At 46.2% G+C, this 21,033-nt stretch overlaps 1 protein-coding gene across 3 annotated transcripts; it reads left to right on the forward strand.

The window, feature by feature from the left end:
- Nucleotides 1–1,452: 1,452 nt before the first annotated feature.
- Nucleotides 1,453–20,106, forward strand: CASC3 (CASC3 exon junction complex subunit). Of its 3 annotated transcripts, none has more exons than XM_037492624.2 (14): nt 1,453–1,748; nt 2,115–2,142; nt 2,481–2,518; nt 11,617–11,775; nt 11,863–12,014; nt 12,853–13,029; nt 13,199–13,884; nt 15,734–15,798; nt 16,106–16,220; nt 16,455–16,553; nt 16,810–17,024; nt 17,622–17,744; nt 17,901–17,961; nt 18,427–20,106. In XM_037492624.2, exons 1-13 carry the CDS (start codon nt 1,518–1,520, stop codon nt 17,922–17,924), a joined length of 2,112 nt encoding a protein of 703 aa, XP_037348521.1. In that variant the 5' UTR covers nt 1,453–1,517; the 3' UTR covers nt 17,925–17,961; nt 18,427–20,106. The 3 variants fall into 3 exon arrangements, with proteins under 3 accessions (XP_037348521.1, XP_054544954.1, XP_037348522.1); XM_054688979.1 differs by having other exon boundaries at nt 18,432–20,106; XM_037492625.2 differs by lacking the exon at nt 16,455–16,553.
- Nucleotides 20,107–21,033: the final 927 nt, after the last annotated feature.

Raw genomic sequence — 21,033 nt, forward strand, 5'->3', positions numbered from 1 at the left:
ATGTGGCAGACTCACTTTACTTAGACACTAAACTTGGCAGTTTTATTCTCATCAATTTACCTTGTGATCAGTAAGATTATCCAGGTTGTTTTCTTAACACTTATTAATTAAATAATACATCCTCCATTTTGAACTCAGGCAGGTGGTTTTGGAGCTGAACTTACAGGTTGTCAAAAATTAGACACTTAACCAGTTGAGAGATCTTTTTGAAACCTGATATCTGAAGGGATCCAGAAAGACTTCTAGTATTATTCTGTCTATACATGTGATAAGCATCTGAATCCTTGACTACAATTTGTAAAAAATGTTAACCCAGGACAGAATGCAAGGAAAGGAAATGACCTTTCCCTGTTGCGTATTATTAAGGTGCACTCCTGTAGGTGCGCTAATAATTTAGCTCCCATACCCTGCAGGTCTTTATTATGGACCAAAGATTTTTTACAGCTGAAAATCAAAGCATTCCCTCATCTACCTGCCTGGTAACCCTAAACCAAAAGGAAATCACCCCAGAATATTGAATCAAAGTGGTTCCAATGACTTAAAATCTTGATAAGACTTAACATTATTCCAGCCTGCACTTTGGAAGAGGTGATGACTGGGATGGGAAGTCACCTGAAGAGAGAAGAGGAAATTAGGACACAGGGAAAACGTTTTCAACGTTGAATCCTCGGACTTCTCAGAGGATAACTGGTTTCTCCTTCGCCCTTTAGCCTAAAATGGACCGGTGTGACAAATCTGATGCAGCACAGTCTTTATTTATTTATTTTTTAGGCATGTTTTATTTATTTGTTTGGGTTTTTTTTGTTTATACATGCACTGGGTACAGTCAGAAGCGCAGGAGGGTGAGAGAATTCACCAGAGCCAGAGAGGGGAGCAGAGCAGGCAGAAGGACCGAAGTACACTGCTGAGGGGAGCAGCGGGCGGCAGGAGAGGTCTGCGCGCCATGCGGGACCCTCCTCCGGTGGTCGGGGAGCAGCCAGGGATCGAACCAGCGCCACAGAGGCCGCGGGCAGCTTCGCAACCCAGCGCTCTACCGCTGCACCACCGGGGAGGCCCTGCAGCACAGTCTTTAGAGGTTAACCTTGACTCTTGAACTTGCCAAGCAAACCAATGCAGTAAAAATGATCTGCTCCAATCGTAGGCAGAAACTAGAAAGGGGGACAGAAAACCATTAAACAACTCCAGTGCCGCAGAGAAGCTGTGACAGGTCAACAACGCTTTCCCCTCGGAAAGCCCAAGATGGCCGGGCAAAGCCCGGGTGCTGGCTGCTTGGGCGCTGCTCCTCACGCCTGGGGCCTACCCAGGGGAAATCAGGGGCCGCGTCGCGCCCCTCCTGCACGTCACCGTTTTACGTAATTCCGCTCGCCCACAAACGTGCCGCAGGGCGGTGGCCCCGCCCCCGAAAAGCGGGGCGGCCAGCGCCAGGCGCAAAGCCTGCTGGGACAGGTTCGTCCCGGCAGCCCCTGCGGCGGGCGCGGTGTGTAAGGAGCTGGCCGGCGACGGCCGTTCTCCGTAAAATGGCGGACCGGCGGCGGCAGCGCGCTTCGCAGGACACGGAGGACGAAGAATCTGGTGCTTCAGGCTCAGACAGCGGCGGTTCCCCGGCACGGGGCGGCGGGAGCTGCAGCGGGAGCGCTGGAGGCGGTGGCAGCGGTTCTCTGCCTTCTCAGCGTGGAGGCCGGGCCGGGGCCCTTCATCTGCGACGGGTGGAGAGCGGGGGGGCCAAGAGCGCCGAGGAGTCCGAGTGTGTGAGTTCGCGCAGCGGGCTGGGCTGGGGCCGGGGGTCGGGTGTCGGTGAGGATGGGTGGTTGTTGAGTTGCTGGCTGGTGCTGGGCCGTATCGTGTGTGAGCGGAGAGGTGCGGCTTGCATCCGGAGCCCCAAGGGAAGAGAGGAGGCTGGGGTTTTCGGGGAGGGGGGAGGGCAGAGGCTACAGACGGAAAGAGGATGTTTGCTGGGAAATTAGGGCTGGGGGTGAAAAGACCGATCCTCCCACGGATGCCGCGGGTGAAGAATATACTTTTCCTCGTTTCCCTTTCAACTGTTTTCTGTTGAGTCTTCCGCTCTCCACCCTGTGGAATCACAGAACTAACCCATGTTTCCTCCTTTCCCTCAGGAGAGTGAAGATGGTATCGAGGGCGATGGTGAGTAGCATCATGACAAGAGGTTTTTGCCCATAAACAGGTCACCTATTTCTAGCAGTTGACATCCTTTCAGGCTGTGGTAGGGATTTGGGGGAGAGTGCCACGGAGAGGCTCTCTGTAGCACAGTGTTTAAGAACATCCGTTTTAGCTGAAGATTCTTGGGCGAGTGGTTTCCCATCTGTAAATGGGGAGTGTCAAAATTTTATGTACCTCCTAGGTTGATATTAGAATTAAAGGAGAATCTCAGCCTGGCGCAAAATAAGAGTCAGGTGATGTAACTATAATAATTCCTGTTGCATTTTTTTCTTTACTTAGTTCTGTTTTTTTTTTTCCCCCAGCTGTTCTCTCGGATTATGAAAGTGCAGAAGACTCCGAAGTGAGTGTGATAGGTTCTTTTCCCTGTGGTTTGGAAAGTATTTCAGATAGCTGTACATACTTGTGGTTCACAAGTAATGCGACCTACTTGTTACTTTGTTGTGTGTTCTTCATGCTTCTGAAAAACTGTTATGAATGGTCTTCTTTTGTTAGAGTGAGGGAAACCTGGGCTAGCCTCTTAAAGCCACATGTATTACACTGGTAGTTGTTGACTTTTCACCCTATCTGAGGAAAATAAAGTTCTAAGTAAGAGAATGAGACTGTTGGAAGCCCTCCACAGGATGTTTGACAGTTCATTTTATTCTTCCTAAGTAGTGAAGCCAGCCAGTTGGATATTTGATTCCGAATGTATCTGAAGACCTGGAAAGTGCAGGATTCTGAGTGATGTGTGAGAACCCTTCCTCACTTTATAGATGGGGTTTTCTCTCAGTTTAGCAGAAAGTTTCCATAACTCACGCTTTTGTGAGCTTGTTTGATTTGATTGGGTAAATTATTAGAGACGTTATCAGAATGACTACTTGCTGGGATTGTTAAATAAAATTTTGATTGGGTTATGTACAGAAAAATTGTATGTAGATCAAAGATTCTATGGATTTTATATGACTTGTTACATTTAAAATTTTTCATTAAGCTGTGGAGATGTGACAGTGAACAGTAACAAAATTCCCAAACTCTAGGGATCTTAAGACATAGGAAGTCAGACAGGCATTCACACAATCATCAGGTTTGGCAAAAACAGCTGTTTTAGGCAGAAGGAACGGGCACACAAAGCCCGGAGATAGGAGAGAAGATTGAATATTTGGAAACTTGAAAGTGGTTTGGTGTGGTTGGAATATTGTTCCAAATACCGAAAGTAAAGGCAAATTAGTGAACAGGAGCCAGATCATGAAGTACTTTGCTTGTTGCTTCTTTTTAAGTACCTGCTCTGTGCCAAGAGCTGTACTAGGTGGGCCTCCCCTGGTGGCGCAGCAGTTGAGCGCTGGGCTGCGAAGCTGCCGGCAGCCTCTGCAGCGCCTATTCGATCCTCAGCCGCTGGCGAGGGTCCCACATGGTGCGACAGACCTCTCCTGCCACACCCGCTGCTCCCCTCAGCAGTGTATTTCGTCAGTCTGCCTGTTCTGTTCCCCGTTCTGGCTCTGGTGAATTCTCTCACCCTCCCGAGCTTCTGACTGTACCCAGTGCTTGTATAAATAAATCTTTATTTAAAAAAAAAAAGAGAGAGAGCTGTACTAGGCACTGTCTCAAATCAGGCATGTTCTGCCATTGGGGAATTTACATACTGGGTCAGAGGGGGGAAACAGTTAATAAGGTATGCTAACTGCCATGATATTGGAAGCATCAGATGCTTTGGGAGCACAAGCAGGGGCAACAAACTAGGTTTAAGGTATATGGAAACTCCTAGAGGATGGGATATTAAACGAGGCCTGAAAAAGCTGAGTAGGTATTAACTAGGCAGAGTTTTCAAAGAAGAAAAATATGAAATATTAGCATCACTGACTGTAAAGAATCTGAGTGCATAACTTAAAATCCTTTGTATACCAGGTTAAAAAGCATTTGTATTTAACCAAAGGAAGTGAAAGGACCTCCCTGGTGGTACAGGGGTTAAGTCTCAGCACTATTAAGCTATTGATAGCCACTATAGCATGAGTTGCCTCCCTGGCCAGGGAGGCACAGCAGACCTCTCCTGTCTCGCCTGCTGCTCCCCACAGCAGTGTATTTCAGTCCATCTGCCTGTTCTGCTCCCCGCTCTGTCTCTGGTGAATCCTTTCACCCGGCACCTCTGGCGTACACCCCAGTTTTTGTATGCATAAATAAATCTTTTTTAAAAAGCCAACTAAACTTCAGTTTCTTTTTTTTTTTTTTTTTTAAATTTTATTTATTTATTATTCATGCAAGCACTGGGTACAGTCAGAAGCGCAGGAGGGTGAGAGAATTCACCAGAGCCAGAGCGGGGAGCAGAGCAGACAGAAGGACCGAAGTACACTGCTGAGGGGAGCAGTGGGTGGCAGGAGAGGTCTGCGCACCATGTGGGACCCTCCTCCTGTGGCCGGGGAGCAGCCGGGGATTGAACTGGCGCTGCAGAGACCGCGGGCAGCTTCGCAACCCAGCACTCAACCGCTGCGCCACCGGGGAGGCCCTAAACTTCAGTTTCTTAGTTGCAGTAGCCACATTTCATGTACTCGGTAGCTTCATGTGGCTAGTGGCTATTGTATTGGACAGCACAAATGAAAACATTGCTAACATCCCAGAAAGTCCTATCAGACAGCAGCAGTCTAGATAAGAGGAAAAGATTGGATATTCTGACCTTTGTCTAATCCTGTACTTTGCATTTCTTTTTGATTACCTGTATATATCTAGACAGTAAAGTTTAGTTTTACTTCTTTTTTTTAAAAAAATATTTATTTATGCATACAAGAGCTGGGGTACAGGCCAAAGATGTTGGGGGTGAGAGGACTCACCAGAGACAGAGTGGGGAACAGAACAGGAGGAATGACCGAAACACACTGCTGAGGGGAGCAGCGGGGGAGACAGGAGAGGTCTGCTACACCATGTGGGTTGCTCCCTGGCTGGCTGGGGATCGAAGTCGTGCTGCAGAGGCTTTGGATTTCTTCGTAGTGCGGTGCTTAACCCCTTGCACCACCAGGGAGGCCCCCAGTTTTACTTATTTCTTAAAATTTGATCTCTTAGTATACAGGTTAGTTTTTCATTCCCTTTTTCCCCTCACAGTTTATCTGTTGAAAAGAGTTTGAAGATTGCTCACTCATGGAACATGGCCCCTCTGTCCTTTGTATTTCCAGCAAGTCACTATTTCCAGATCCATGGAGAGACTGTGGGAGCAAAAAATTTTAATCTTTAATAAAACTGATTGATGATCACTTAAAAGTGATGATCACTTCCCCTTATAAGTCACTAGCTGTTTTTGTCTAGATATTTTCTTTATGGTCCAATACTTCTGTTAAAATCTACCTTGCTGTTGGTTGTTCTGGTCATTGTTCACAGGTGTGAGGTATGCTCTCTAATATGTCATAGAAGCCTTACTGTCCAAATATTCCTTGCTTCAGTGTTTTACTCACCTCTAAATCTTTGTCTTCATTCCTTTTTATTTTTTATTTTAAAAAAATAAAATTTTATTTTATTTTTTATTTTTCATTCCTTTTATTTTAAAGATTTATTTATTTATGCATACAAGAGCTGGGGTACAGGCCAGACATGCGGGGGGTGAGAGGATTCACCAGAGACAGAGTGGGGAACAGAACAGGCAGATTGACTGAAGTAGGCTGCTGAGGGGAGCAGCAGGCGAGATAGGAGAGGTCTGCTGCACCATGTGGGTTGCTCCCCATAGTGCGGTGCTTAACCCCTTGTGCCACCAGGGAGTCCCCTCTTTCTTCATTCCTTTTTGATACATTTTTTAAAGATTTATTTATACATACAAGAGTTGGGGTATAGGCTGGGGTGGGGGGTAGGCGGGAGTGACAGGATTTGCCAGAGGCAGAGTGGGCAGCAGAACAAGTGGACTGCCTGAAATACACTGCTGTGACAGGCAAGGCAGGAGAGGTCTGCTGCGCTATGTGGGTCAACTCCTGGCAGGGGATTGAACTCATGCTGTAGAGGCTGCAGATAGCTCATAGTGCTGCGACTTAACCAATGTGCCAGCAGGGAGGCCCAATACTTTAATTTTCTTTGTCTTTTTTCCTTGCCAGTATATATGCCTCACAAAGAAATGCTGAAATTTCTTTGCCTCTGTAATCTGCTTTTAAGACTATTAGCACCTGCCTCAGTTTCCCCTGTCTTCTTGGAAGTGTTCCCCAGAGATTCCAACTGTTTGGCCATTTCTCCTCACCTCCCTGGGAGCTACAGAATCGGGAGCTATAGAATCAGACTGTCCAGTTTTGCTTTTTGTTGTGTCTTGATGTCTTTTGTGCTTATTTTGAAATAGAAGTTTTAGTTTGATGTGATATATACATGTCTTCCTGACATGCTGTTTTGCTCTAAAGAAATGTCATACTTCATTCCCTACAAAATAAGTTTATGTGAGATTTTACCTATGTATTTTTGTGTTGATTTTTCTGTAAAATTAATTTTCCTGATCTTTTAGAAGATAGTAGGGCTCACTAGTATCTTTATCTAAATTCACAAGAGTACCTTTTCTTTGGCTTTCTTTTATGTTGGAAAAAATATGGTAATTTGCTTTCTGACTTGTCAAGAGAGGGTTGGTAGTGGGGTTTGTTTTTTTGTTTTTTGTTTGTTTGTTTGTTTTTTTTTTTTTGTGAATAGAATATGATCAAAATGGAAGGATTGTGTAGAAAAAGAAATAAAAGGGATTGATGGTTAATAAGTATGCTATTGGTATCCTTGACTGAGTATGTGAGAAGTAGGAACCAGACAAAGGAGTTATTTTCTGTTGTAATTAAAATTGGAAAGGAAAGATACGTTGGGAGGAAGCTGATATTTCCATCTTTGTGAAATACAAGGAAAGACCTTGGGTGTAGGGGAGTTTGCAGAGGGATGGGGTAGGAATTGTGAATCTAAAAGATATTTAGGGGCCTCCCCGGTGGCGCAGCGGTTGAGCGCTGGGTTGTGAAGCTGCCCGCAGCCTCTGCAGTGCTGGTTCCATCCCCAGCTGCTACCCGACCACCGGAGGAGGGTCCCACATGGCGCGCAGACCTTTCCTGCCGCCTGCTGCTCCCCTCAGCAGTGTGCTTCGGTCCTTCTGCCTGCTCTGCTCCCCACGCTGGCTGTAGTGAATTCTCTCACCCTCCTGAGCTTCTGACTGTACCCAGTGCTTGCATAAATAAATAAATAAATAAATATTTATTTATTTTTATGGAGGCATGTAATTTATTTATTTATTTGTTTGTTTTGTTTATACAAGCACTGGGTACAGTCAGAAGCGCGGGAGGGTGAGAGAATTCACCAGAGCCAGAGCGGGGAGCAGAGCAGGCAGAAGGACTGAAGTACACTGCTGAGGGGAGCAGCGGGTGGCAGGAGGGGTCTGCGCGCCATGTGGGACCCGCCTCCGGTGGCCGGGGAGCAGCCGGGGATCAAACCGGCGCTGCAGAGGCTGCGGGCAGCTTCACAACCCAGCGCTCAACTGCTGTGCCACCGGGGAGGCCCTGTATAAATAAATCTTTAAAAAAGAATGATAGAATTGCCTTTTCTTTTTAAATAAATAAATAAAGGATATTTAAATAGTTGAGGTTACAGGTGGCACTGATGTTGTGAGGTGGTATGGTTTTGTATGATTTTGTTTGTGTGTGTGTAGAAGAACTGGGGCATAGGCCAGAGGTACGGGGAATGAGAGGATTAACCAGAGACAGAGTGGGGAACTGAACAGGCGGATAGACTGAAATACACTGCTGAGGGGAGCAGCAGGAGAGACAGAAGAGATCTGTGTCATGTGGGTCAGCTCACTGGCCAGGGATTGAACTATCTAACTAGTTCTGCAGTGGCTGCGGAGAGTTCATAGTGCTGCGACTTAGCTCTTTGCACCACCACGGATGTCCCCCCAAGAGTTTTATCATTTTAGCCCTTATATTCAAGTCTTTGATCATTTTGAGTTAGTTTTTCTATATGGAGGGAGATAAAGGTGACTTCCTGGCAGTTTTGATCAGTCTCGAGTATTTATATTTAAGGTGGTTTTTTGTTTTGTTTTTTTTTTTTTAAAGATTTATTTTTATTTATTTATTTATACATGCACTGGGTACAGTCAGAAGCGCGGGAGGGCGAGAGAACTCACCAGAGCCACAGCGGGGAGCAGAGCAGGCAGAAGGACCGAAGCACACTGCTGAGGGGAGCAGCGGGCGGCAGGAGAGGTCTGTGCGCCATGTGGGACCCTCCTCCGGTGGCCAGGGAGCAGCCGGGGATCAAACCTGCGCAGCGGGGCAGCCTCGCAACCTGGTGCTCAACCGCTGCACCACCGGGGAGGCCCTATTTAAGGTGTTTTAAGTGGAGTAAGTTTACTTTAAAAAAAAAAAAAAAAGCATAGGGCCGCCCTGGTGGTGCAAGGGGTTAAATCTCAGCACTATGAAGCGATCTGCAGCCGCTGTAGCACGAGTTCGATCCCTGGCCAGGGTGTTAACCCACATGGTGCGGAGACCTCTTGTGTCTGGCCCACCGCTCCCCTCAGCAGTGTATTTCAGTTGATCCGCCTGTTCTGTTCCCCTCTGTCTCTGGTAAATCCTCCCACCCCCCACCTCTGGTCTCCACCCCAGGTCTTGTTATGCATAAATAAATAAAATAATTTTTTTTTTAAAGGACAGCTATTCCAGGTAAGACTGATGTGAAGTGTGGCCCTGGAAATAGTGTCTGGAGGTGGTGAACACTGAGCTCATTGCTAACAGTGATAGAGAGGGCCCAGGCAGAGGCATATAGCTGGGAGATAGGGACCTCAGAGAAGAAGTTTAAATGAGACTTGGAGGAATTAAATCTGGAAGAGACATAGAGTACAAGGAAAACACCAGCCCCACCTTGTACTCTGAAATATGTGGGGAGTTGAATGATGAGCTAAAAGTTCTGCATGAAAATTCTGCCAGAGAAGCAACTGCTTCAGGAGAGAACTAGGGTTTAGAGTTGGAAGAATGTTCGCTAAAGTAGTGGAATCAGTAGTAGGGGACTTTGTCTCAGATTTTTTTTTTTAAAGATTTATTTACTTATGCATACAAGAGCTGGGGTACAGGCCAGAGGTGTGGGGGGTGAGAGGATTCACCAGAGACAGAGTGGGGAACAGAATAGGCAGATTGACCAAAGTACACTGCTGAGGGGAGCAGCCGGGAAGACAGTAGAGGTCTGCTGTGCCATGTGAGTTGCTCCCTGGCTGGCCGGGAATCGAACTCCTGCTGCAGTGGCTGCAGATTGCTTCTTAGGTTGCCTCTTAACCCTTGCACCACCAGGGAGGCCCCCTTGGCTCCAATTTGGAATCTCCTCAGCTCTGTGCTGTTTGTCTCTCTCTGTCCTGCCCTGGAAACAAAATTAGTTTCTCCTTTGGAATAGAAGAATTGCCTCATTTCACATTCTACCACAGCCTAGAGGGAGTGGAGCATAAAAACAAAGTTCCCTGGTTAATCATGCCAGTACTATTTTAAGATGTTTGAATGCAGTGTTGTGTATGTGTGGGAAGGGGTGAGGGGAGGTGTCATGAATTAAGGTCACATGTACACACCAAGCAAGATTCTTGCAGTTTCTGCTTCAGAACCTGCTGGGTTCTGAAGAAAAGAACTAGGTGACTACCACCCACCCATCTCCATCTCACGAGGAGGGAAAACTTGTGATTGAGGGTAAATGGGAAAGAATCAAGCACAAAGCGTAGTTGTTTATTTAAAAGCTATTGGTTAAGGGGCCTCCCTGGTGGCACAAGGGGTTAAGCACCACACTGGGAAGCAATCCGCAGCCTCTGCAGCATGAGTTTGATCCCCTGCTGGCCAGGGAGCAACCCACATGGTGCAGCAGACCTCTCCTGTCTCGCCCACTGCTCCTCTCAGAAGTGTATTTCAGTCAGTCTGCCTGTTCCCCACTCTATCTTTGGTGAATCCTCTCACCCCCCTCATCTCTGGCCTGTACCCCAGCTCTTGTATGCATAAATAAATAAATCTTTTAAAAATAAATAAAATAAAAACTATTGGCTAAGACTTGATTCTCAGAGTATGGGTGTGGTCAGCCGTTGCCCTCAGTTCTGTGGGTTTTGCCCTAGCATCGCCTTTTGGGAGTTCTTTTTTTTTTTTTTTTTTAAGATTTATTTATTTATTTATACAAGCACTGGGTACAGTCAGAAGCGTGGGAGGGTGAGAGAATTCACCAGAGCCAGAGCGGGAAGAGAACAGGCAGACTGACAAAGTACACCGCTGAGGGGAGCAGCGGGCGCCAGGAGAGGTCTGCGCGCCATGTGGGACCCTCGCCAGTGGCCGGGGATCGAACCGGCGCTGCAGAGGCCGCGGGCAGCTTCGCAGCCCAGCGCTCAACCAGTGCGCCACCAGGGGAGGCCCACCTTTTGGGAGTTCTAACCCAAAATACTTCGAGGCCAGAATACCCAGATGCTGAGCAGGGAAGAGTGTGGAAGAGGTAAGAATTGGCTTGTCTGGACCAATGAAACCAACTCAGCTTTATTTGAAGAAAGAGCAGAAACTTAAAGCTTCAGAGTTTCCTAGACCCAGCACTTCTGTCACTGACAGGGTTATCCACATGTTGATGTGGCAGGGGAGGGAAGTGGGGAGCGAGGGGAGATAGCACTTGGGCTTTAAGGTTTTTTTTTTTTAATTTCTAGGTTGCAGTGATTGTACAAATTGTGAGGTTTTCCAGGTCAAAATTTTATGGTCATATAATTCTGCAGAGTTATCGGCTAAGGGAACCTCATGCTGCAGATAATTTAGTTTTTCTGTCATAGATATCAAAAATGACAAGCCACTGTTCCTCACTGAGGATAATAGTGACTTGGGAAATCATGGAGTTAGTACAGGGAGTTTGCAAATTTACTGGTTCAGTTCATTATCTGTAGGCTAATTATACATCTCCTGCTTTTATGTACATATTACTATTTTTAAAGTATACTTAATAAAATGTAAATAAAGTACTACTGAATGTATAGGAGTTGTTTGTCATTACGTTCTCTCAGTCAGCGGATACTATTCTGAGCTACTTCTTGGAGATCCATGAAAATTTAGATCCTTAAAAAGGGGAGTCTCTGTGTGGATCCATTTTCATGGGAGAACTCATAACTTGAGCTAGGGGTAGTAGTTGTTAGACATTGCCTCTTTCTCTCGCATAGCTAGCGAGAAAGTGTCAACAAAGATTAAACTCCTAATAAAGATGATGTCAGACACTTTAAAGTCTTCTCTCTCTATCCTGGGGCTCATTCCCCAGCGGCCACCACTGCTAACAGTTCTTGGTATTTTCCTAGAAAACTTAGTGGATCTATATAAGCATATGAATGCATTTTTTTTAACACACTTAGAAAATACTGCCATTATCCCCCAGAAATTTTAATCAGTGTTTGCTTTTAATTTTAAGTTATAATAAGCTTGTTAGAAAATGTCTTCCTGGAGAATGGAAAATAAAAATGTACCATTCAGATCTTGTCTCCACAGCTGACAGGGAAACCTTTTTCAGGGTGAAGAAGGGGAATACAGTGAAGAGGAAAACTCCAAAGTGGAGCTAAAATCAGAAGCCAATGATGCTGCTAATTCTTCAGCAAAAGAAGAGAAGGGAGAAGAAAAGCCTGACACCAAAGGCACTGTGACTGGAGAGAGACAGAGTGGGGATGGACAGGTCGGTACACTGAAGCCCTCCATTTTGGAACTGGAATGGGGACTTACAATTTTGGAGAGAGTAAGGATCCTTTTATCTGCCCTCCAGGAGAGCACTGAGCCTGTGGAGAACAAAGTGGGTAAAAAAGGCCCTAAGCATTTGGATGATGATGAAGATCGGAAGAACCCCGCATACATACCCCGGAAAGGGCTCTTTTTTGAACATGATCTTCGAGGTCAAACTCAGGAGGAGGAAGTCAGGTAACAGTCATTTGGGGCAACTGCTGCTAGTTAGTATGTATTTAGTGTCTGCTGTGTGTCAGGCACTTTGCTAAATGATTTTATTAATTATTTCATTTTACTACTCACAGACTTTAAGATAGATATTTTGATTATCTCTCTTGTACAAATGAGAAAAAGTAAAGCTGAGAATATTTGGTAATTCTTAGAGCTGGGATCCAGACCCATAGTTCCGCTGCTTTCCTTAATCTGAAACACAAGGCCTCTAGGTATGAAGTGCTTGCATAAGCTGTCTGTAGGAGAGGGATGCTTCAAAGGTGTGGAGTAGTTTGAAGTCTTTCCTTCTTTCTTTTTTTTTTTTTTTAATATCAGTAGTTACACCTTTAATCTTTTTTTTTTTTTTAAGATTTATTTATGCATACAAGAACTGGGGTATAGGCCAGAGGTGTGGGGGATGAGAGGATTCACCAGAGACAGAGTGGGAAACAGAACAGGCAGATTGACTGAAATACACTGCTGAGGGGAGCAATGGGTGAGTCAGGAGAGGTCTGCTGCGCCATGTGGGTAGTTCTTTGGCCAGGGATCAAACTCGTGCTGTAGTGGCGGCGGATAGCTTCACAGGTTGTCTTAAATCCTTAGGCCACCAGGGAGGCCTCTTTCCTTATTTCTATTGCTGTTGCATTTGAGCCCTGAGATACTTTGACTCATTGTTGCTTTGGGACACCCATTTTGTAATCTCTTGGGAGATGCAGACTACATGAGGTTCCTTCTGTTTCCCTGCCTGGCCCTGTTTGTTTCATGATCGTCTTTATTTGGCAGATTCTGCCAGTTGAAAACACTTTTGCTTGGTTTTATCCAGACCCAAGGGGCGTCAGCGAAAGCTATGGAAAGATGAAGGCCGCTGGGAGCATGACAAGTTCAGGGAAGATGAACAGGCTCCAAAGTCCCGACAGGAACTGATTGCTCTGTATGGCTACGACATCCGCTCAGCTCACAATCCTGATGACATCAAACCCCGAAGAATCCGGAAACCCAGGTGAGGAAATTTTGGAGCTTAGACTATTTATATGTTTAGAAAGAATTCTGCCTTTCTAAATGCCATTCCAGCTTGTAATGGATGGATGAGCAATATGAGAAGTTTCCCTGACCCTCTAGTAGTCTCTTTTGATTTTTTTTTTCCTTAAGACTTTCTCCAATCCATCCAGGTTTGGAAGTCCTCCACAGAGAGATCCGAACTGGACTGGTGAGCGGCCAAACAAGTCTCATCGCCATCAGGGCCCTGGGGGCACCCTATCACCTCGGACATTTATCAACAGGAATGCTGCAGGAACTGGCCGCATGTCTGCTCCCAGGAATTACTCTCGTTCTGGGGGCTTCAAGGAAGGTCGTGCTGGTTTTAGGCCTGTAGAGGCTGGTGGGCAGCATGGTGGCCGGTCTGGTGAGACTGTTAAACATGAGATTAATTACCGGTCACGGCGCCTGGAGCAGACTCCTGCGAGGGATCCATCTCCAGAAGCAGATGTTCAAGCGCTTGGCAGTCCTGAGAAGGAAGAAGCTGTCTCAGAGATACCAGCTCCTGCTCCTGACATTGTACCACCAGCCCCTGACCGGCCTATTGAGAAGAAATCCTATTCCCGGGCAAGGAGAACCAGAGTCAAAGCTGGAGATGCAGTCAAGGTTGCAGAGGAGGTGCCGCCTCCACCTGAAGGGCTAACTCCAGCACCTTCAGTGCCAGAAACTACTCCTGCTCCACCTGCTAAGACAGGAAACTGGGAGGCTCCGGTAGATTCTACTACAGGTGGACTTGAACAAGATGTGGCACAACTAAATATAACAGAACAGAATTGGAGTCCTGGGCAGCCTTCATATCTGCAGCCACGTGAACTGCGGGGTAGGTAACCTTTTTTTCCCTTGCTGTGTTGGGTTTAGGGGCATAGGACTTAACATCTCTTGGGGATATAGTATCTGACAAATATCTGTGTTCTCAGTAACTGTGAGAAAGAGATGAATTCATGGATTTATTCATCCAAAGACTTCAGAGCAGTTTTATCTGTCACCCACACTACCCCATTACATTGCCTATTATTAACTGACCAGTCTTCGCGTTAAGTTCACCTGAGTGGGATATCCTTTACCTGTCTCAGTAGAAAAAGTGGGAAAAGGCAATGTTCTTATATGAGCTAATGGTTAAATGTGGAAGCAGACATTTTATTCATTTGAATTTGAATCTGTTTGAAAGGAAGTCCTTCTAATTTCCTTAATCTGCTAGAACCAGATTGCCAGTAAAACTTTCTGTAGTGGTGGTATTTTGGGGTACCTGTCACAGGATGAGTGACTGAGGAATTGAACTTTTAATAAGTTGATATTTAAGTGGCTGTATGTGGCCAGTGAATATCCTACTAGACAGCATAGTTCTAGAAACTAGGACCTACCTACCAGCCCCTTTGCCCACTTTGTTTTCCTCTAACCAAACAGATCAGGGGTCTTTTCCTTAGATTTTGAAATCTTATTTGAATATAAAGATTGGAAATTCTCATTTGGACAGGGTGTGATTATTTGTTTTTTTCCCCCTAAACATCAAAAATCAGGGTGGCCTAAACTGGACCTGGATAGAGGAATGCACCCACTTACTGCTGTCTTATTGCCATTGGAAGATAGTCTCTAGTGCATTCTTTTTTTGTCCTCAGTCATTTTTAGCCAGAGGAGAATCTCTTCCCAAACTTTTGGCCTAGATCTCTGTGGCCAGGAATGAGCAGTACATTTACAGACTCTCTCCCCTTGGCCAGTTGTTGCTTAGAAAATTTTGGGCTGAGGTTTTTCAGTATTTTTGATAAGATGATGTGCTAATTATAACCACCCAGGGAGTCTTTACAACGAAATATTTGGTGGGAAAAATTTGAACTTGAATTTTCTCACTGAAATAATTTTTTTCATATCCAGAGGCATTACTGCTATATTAGGTGGTAGCAGTAGGGACAAATGTCAGAAAGAAGGCCAGTGTTGATAGTAAGCACAGATAGGTTGTTTGTTTGTTTGTTTGTTTTTAAGATTGATTTATTTATTTATACAAGCACTGGGTACAGTCAGAAGCGCGGGAGGGTGAGAGAATTCACCAGAGCCAGAGCGGGGAGCAAAGCAGGCGGAAGGACCGAAGTCCACTGCTGAGGGGAGCAGTGGGCAGCAGGAGAGGTCTGCGCACTATGTGGAACCCTCCTCTGGTGGCCAGGGAGCAGCTGGGGATCGAACCGGCGCTGCAGAGGCTGCAGGCAGCTTCGCAACCCAGCGATCAACCGCTGCGCCACCGGGGAGGCCCTAGGTTTTTTTTTTTTTTTTAATAATTTATTTTTATTTACTTCTGCATACAAGAATTGGGGTGTAGGTCAGTGGTGCAGGGGGTGAGAGGATTCACCAGAGACAGAGTGGGGAGCAGAACAGGCGGATTACACTGCTGAGGGGAGCAGTGGGTGAGACAGGAGAGGCCTGCTGCACCATGTGGGTTAGTTCCCTGGCTGGGATCGAACTCATGTTGCAGCGGCTGGTGATAGCTTGATAGCACTGAGACTTTAACCCCTGCGCCACCAGGGAGGTCCAAAAGCAGAGAAAGTTTGAAAGAAATTTTGTTAGGTTGAAACTACAAAGCCGTTGGCCATGCTGGAGTCTTCAGCCTGTCATTTTCTTAATGATGTCTGTGAGTCTCACATCAGTTTGCTCTGCAGCCTGGGTTTTTTGATGTGTTACAGGTATGCCCAACCACATACACATGGGAGCAGGCCCTCCACCGCAGTTTAACCGAATGGAAGAAATGGTAAAAAAGGCGGGGATGGGGGGTGGGAGAGGGCAACAATTTACTCACTTTTTAAGATAAGATTTGAAGTCAGTTTTCCCATTTATTCCCCATATTTCTTCTTACTTGCATCTCCAAAAACGTAGAGTAGAACTTTTAGCTTCACATCTTGATGTTTTTCATTGTTTTAGATTCATTTTGTAAATACTTATTAAATGTCCGCCCATGTACCAAGTAAGTGTTTTTGCAGCACCTAGAGGAGGGTGAGACCTGGTGTGAGAGTCACTCTCTGGAAGTGGTCTTGCTCAGGCCTCTTTCTTTATTTCAGGGTGTCCAGGGTGGTCGAGCCAAACGCTATTCATCCCAGCGGCAAAGACCTGTGCCAGAGCCCCCTGCCCCTCCCGTGCACATCAGTATCATGGAGGGACATTACTATGACCCATGTGAGTTTCTCTTATTGTTGGGATACCTTTTTTGGCAGGCTGAAGTGAACCTAGAGGCCAGCCTCCTGCTCAAATTTTCCTTTTGAGCCCTCACAGTATTATGTATTGTCTGGTTGCTGTTTTCTTCACATGAAAAATTGAGAACATCTCTGGAAGGGTCTGGGGGACAAGGAGACTTAGCCACATGCTATGAGAAGTGAGAGTTTATGAGAGTCCCAATGTGATATCTTACAGTGCAGTTCCAGGGACCAATCTATACCCATGGTGACAGCCCTGCCCCACTGCCTCCTCAGGGCATGATTGTGCAGCCTGAAATGCACCTTCCCCACCCAGGTAAGCGTTGCACCACTGCTTGTATGCTTCCAGTACGTGAGGATGTGTGTCTGGGGCTTCACAAACCCCGTCCTCCTGAGCTCTGTGCTGCATGCCTATGAGCTGGCCACTCTGGCTGCTTGGACAACAAACTCCTCTTGGGTCCATCCTGCGGACTTCCATCCTGAGCCTGTTTGTGCTGAGCAGTCCAGCCAGGCCATCCCATGGAAATAATAGTGTTTTCTATTCCAATTTTTCTTTTCCTCTCCTTGTCCAGGTTTACATCCTCACCAGACACCGGCACCTCTGCCCAATCCAGGCCTTTATCCCCCGCCAGTGTCCATGTCTCCGGGACAGCCACCACCTCAGCAGTTGCTCGCCCCTACTTACTTTTCTGCTCCAGGCGTCATGAACTTTGGTAATCCTAGTTACCCTTATGCTCCAGGGGCACTGCCTCCCCCACCACCACCTCATCTATATCCTAATACACAGGTGAGTTGGCCACTGAACATACTTTCTTAGGTGTACGTGCTTTAAAACAGATAGGAATGTGGTGTTGAAAATTGCTCAAGGAATTGAACAGACTATTTCACTGCAACTCATGTTGCATATAGCACCAGGATGCCTCTTGGTGGTCAAGAGCTGTAAGTGCAGCTTATGTAATGCCCATCATTTGTTTATTCTCTTCACTTTAAATTAATGTTTTGTTTGAGTGTTTTGATACTACTTTGGTGGCTATGTTGCTATTTATTCACCTGCCTGAGTCTGTATTCTATCTGTCAGCCCTGTCCTCCCCACCCCCTTGTACTGCTGACTGCCGACAGGCTGATACCACCTGATAGCTGGAGTGTCACCACTAAGCTCAGCCTCTTCATTTGTGAGCTCATAGTGGGAATTAGAGGATGCTTTGGAAAGTAGAAATTAGAACATAAGTAGGCTATCTTATGACAGACATGAATAATTACCTAAGCGCTTTAGAGATTTAAAACATTATAAATTCCCCAGTACTCTTTATTTTTGTAACCGAATAATGTTTCAGGTTTTTCATTGTTTGGATGAATTGATTCCTAATGTTTTTCTTTTCCTCAGGCCCCATCACAGGTGTATGGAGGCGTGACCTACTATAACCCCGCCCAGCAGCAGGTGCAGCCAAAGCCCTCCCCACCACGGAGGACTCCCCAGCCGGTCAGCATCAAGCCCCCGCCACCTGAGGTATGAGGACTTGCCCCGCTGAGGGCACATCCTATGGTAGTAGACTTTGCTCTTCCCCAAAGAATATCCCTCCTTTCCTGGGCAGGTTTCTGTGTAAAACAGTCCTTTTTAATTTTTTTTAATGACCTGGTTACTAATTCAACCTTACTATTTCAGGTTGTAAGCAGGGGTTCCAGTTAATATGAGCTTCTGAATATTTTAAACCTAACATAAGAAAGTAAGTGCACAATTCCTGTGACTCTTCATAACATTCTTGAAACTTGTAAACAAAATTGTCTAATAAGCGCTTTAAGTTGTCATTATGGGATATCTTGGAGGGGAGCGTCAAGGTATCCTGAAATTTGCCAGTTTCTTTGTTTTGCAAATATATTGAGCATAATTGGAAGTAGAAACCGTTGTTAACTTGGCAGAATTTCATTTGGAAAAAATTAATTTCATTTGGGGAATGTCAAGGAAAAAATACAGAAGTACGTTCTTTATCAAGGAAAGGGAAAATCTTGAGTTTGAAGTGTTAAGCAGAGCCAATTCTGAATGGCATGGCGAAAGACCCATGGGTGTTTCGTTTTTTAGGTATTTCCTATGAAACATGTTAATAAGAAATGTGACTTTGGAAACAGCTTATAAATGCTCAGGCGGACTACTAACGTTTGGGTGGCTCTTCCCTTTGCCCCACCACTGGCAGAACAGCAGATGTGAGAACCCAGGAGAGAAGAGACGTACAACTGGCTGTCTACTCCTAGGAGGCCTTCCAAGAGACAGGGTGACTCCTGCTGAATAAGGACACCTCTGCTTCCTCTGAGGACAGGCTTTTTTGGAGAAAGGGAGAACAAGTGGACTTTCTCCCGTCTCCACTCTTCACTTGAGTTGGCTATGCTCAGAGAAGCGGAGATCCAGACAGCCCAGGCTTCTGAGTCCACCTCTGGAAGGCCATGATTTGCTCTTCTTCACTTTTTCCTGGGAAATTTAAATATCTACTGCTCCCAGGAAACTCCTTCCTGTATGTTTTGTTTTCTAAAATGTTCATTTTTAAAGCCTGGCTTGCTATTCTTAAATTAATAGTCTTTCAGTTTCTATTTCTCTGTCTCATTAAATGAGATATGTTCATTTTTCTGGTTTACTCACTCCTCTGGGTTCCCTGTTGGCTCTTCCCTGCATCCCAGATGATTGGCAGTGTACCAGCCAGTGTTCCCCTTCGTGCCGACAAAGAGCCAACCTTTTGTGTTTGGTTGGCCTTTGTTACTGTATATTTGGATTCTCTTAATTCCTCTAACCCTATGGAAACATAGCTGTGTGCAGAGTCCTGTTGTGGAGAAAAGCCTAAAGTGTGTGGTAAAAGCCCTTCTTGACTTGAGTTTTTAGGAGTCTGAGCCACCATCAGTCCCTGTACCTTGGCATACTTCAGCCCTCTGCTGAGGGAAAACAGTGGAGAAAGATGGCAGACCAGATACTTCTGTGAGAAAGGGAGGGTGGAATCAGAACTTTTGCACCTTAGGGGTATTTATTCACACAGTCCTTGGGGCTTGGTCTTTGAGGTAAGTGGGATTAGAGGGCCCTGCTGCTCTTTCCACCCCTCCTGCCACACCCTCTTTCCAGTTGCTGTGGACCAATGCATCTCTGTAGAGACACATATCACCCAGCAAGCAGTTTGCTTTGTCCTTGGCAATTATTCTTCTCCATGTCTTTCCTGCAACAGTGTTTTAGATGTAACTACCTTCTTCCCCCCAAATTCCTGTCCTTGCAAAGAGAAGGTACCACACCTGGGCTTGAGGCCTAAGGAAGTCAGCCACTTTCAGGTCAAGGACTTCTCCTTCTCTTCCCCATCCATGGCACCGAACCACTCCCCTGCTGCCTCTATAGAAGAGATTTCTATTACTGCAGTACTTGTATCTGCCAGGGGTAACTGGCCACCATCCCTGTCCCTCTAGAGAACCTGAGGGAGAAGGTGGTGGCTGTATCTCTCCCCACGGTAATGTCACTTTTTCTGTTTTCTCTGGCAGCTGGCCTACGCACTCAGTCACAGGTGGGGTGGGGAGGGGGGAAGGCACTCACACTATAACCCCCAAGGAGGAAATAAGAGATTCTTCCAGGGGTAGTGGTGGTTGTGCCTTTTGTAGGCTGCTCCCTTTGCCTTAAACCTGAAGATGTCTCCTCAAGCCTGTGGGCAGCATGCCCAGATTCCCAGACCTTAAGACACTGTGACCGTAGTCTGTGTTGGTCCGCTGCGTTCGTTGCAAGAACTTTTCCATGTGTGTTGTCTTTGTTACTGTTTTTAAGAGGTGCACATTTGTGATCAGCATTGTGACTTGGAGATAATAAAATTTAGACTGTAAACTTGACTCTTTTGCCAGTGTTTTGTGTGAGTCTTGACTTGGGAGGGAGGGGAGAGGATGCCTTGGTTTTTCCAGTTATACAGTCACGACTCAGGCAGCTAAGATTTGTGAAGTGGAAGCGCAGAGAGGTGAGAAGCCCCGTGAGGCTGTAAATGTGTCTGCACTCACCATCAGTTGTCTTTCCTGTCTACATTGCCAAAGACACTGGACTCTTAGATGGCAAGTCTCAGGGACAGAAAAACTAGTGAGATGCTGCACGCGTGGACATTTTGTACCCCTTGTGCAGGGGTACCCCTTATGTGTTTGACAGGTAAGTGTCCAGGGTAATGCAGCAGACATCAATACAACTATAACACGTCCTGGATGAGGATGTGGCCCAGGTAGCTAAGCTTGAAAAGTAGACACTTACTGAAGTGTCAAGGATCACAGAGAGGCTCCTAGCGATCTTGGCACAAGTAAGTGGGAGAAGCAATTAAAAGACGACAGGTTATGCTGCTAGTTACCTGGGCCACTTGGCCTCCAATGAGCATAGGGCAGTCCTAGCTTTGAGCTGACTTGCCTCCTCCAGGTTCTGGGTGGGATGGGCGTTCGCTTCTGAGCCTATAGTGAGTGTGGGGAAACAGTTGGGTTTAGTAGTGTGAGCTGGGAGCATCTGCCCTTGGGTCACATAAATCCTTGACCAGTGGGGGCATGAGCAGTAAGGTGCATCTTAAAATGACACTTGGGGCTTTACCCCCCAACCCCACCCCTGCCACAACATTTTGGTGCAGCTGCTACAGCTAGAGGACCATGGCTCCATGTGCATCACTAATTCCTCTTCGTATCCTGCCTGTTGGCTTCCCTTCTCCCTCACAGGGTGATGGGTAACTATGGACCTGATCTAAGGTCATGCAAAGAATGTCAGCCAACCTTGGGGGTGGGTTATTGACTGGAGGAATGAGCAGGTTAAGATGATTGCT

The sequence above is a fragment of the Talpa occidentalis genome, unplaced genomic scaffold (genome assembly GCF_014898055.3).
Source record: "Talpa occidentalis isolate TD23 unplaced genomic scaffold, MPIMG_talOcc4v2.1 talOcc4.7, whole genome shotgun sequence".
Taxonomy (NCBI): domain Eukaryota; kingdom Metazoa; phylum Chordata; class Mammalia; order Eulipotyphla; family Talpidae; genus Talpa; species Talpa occidentalis.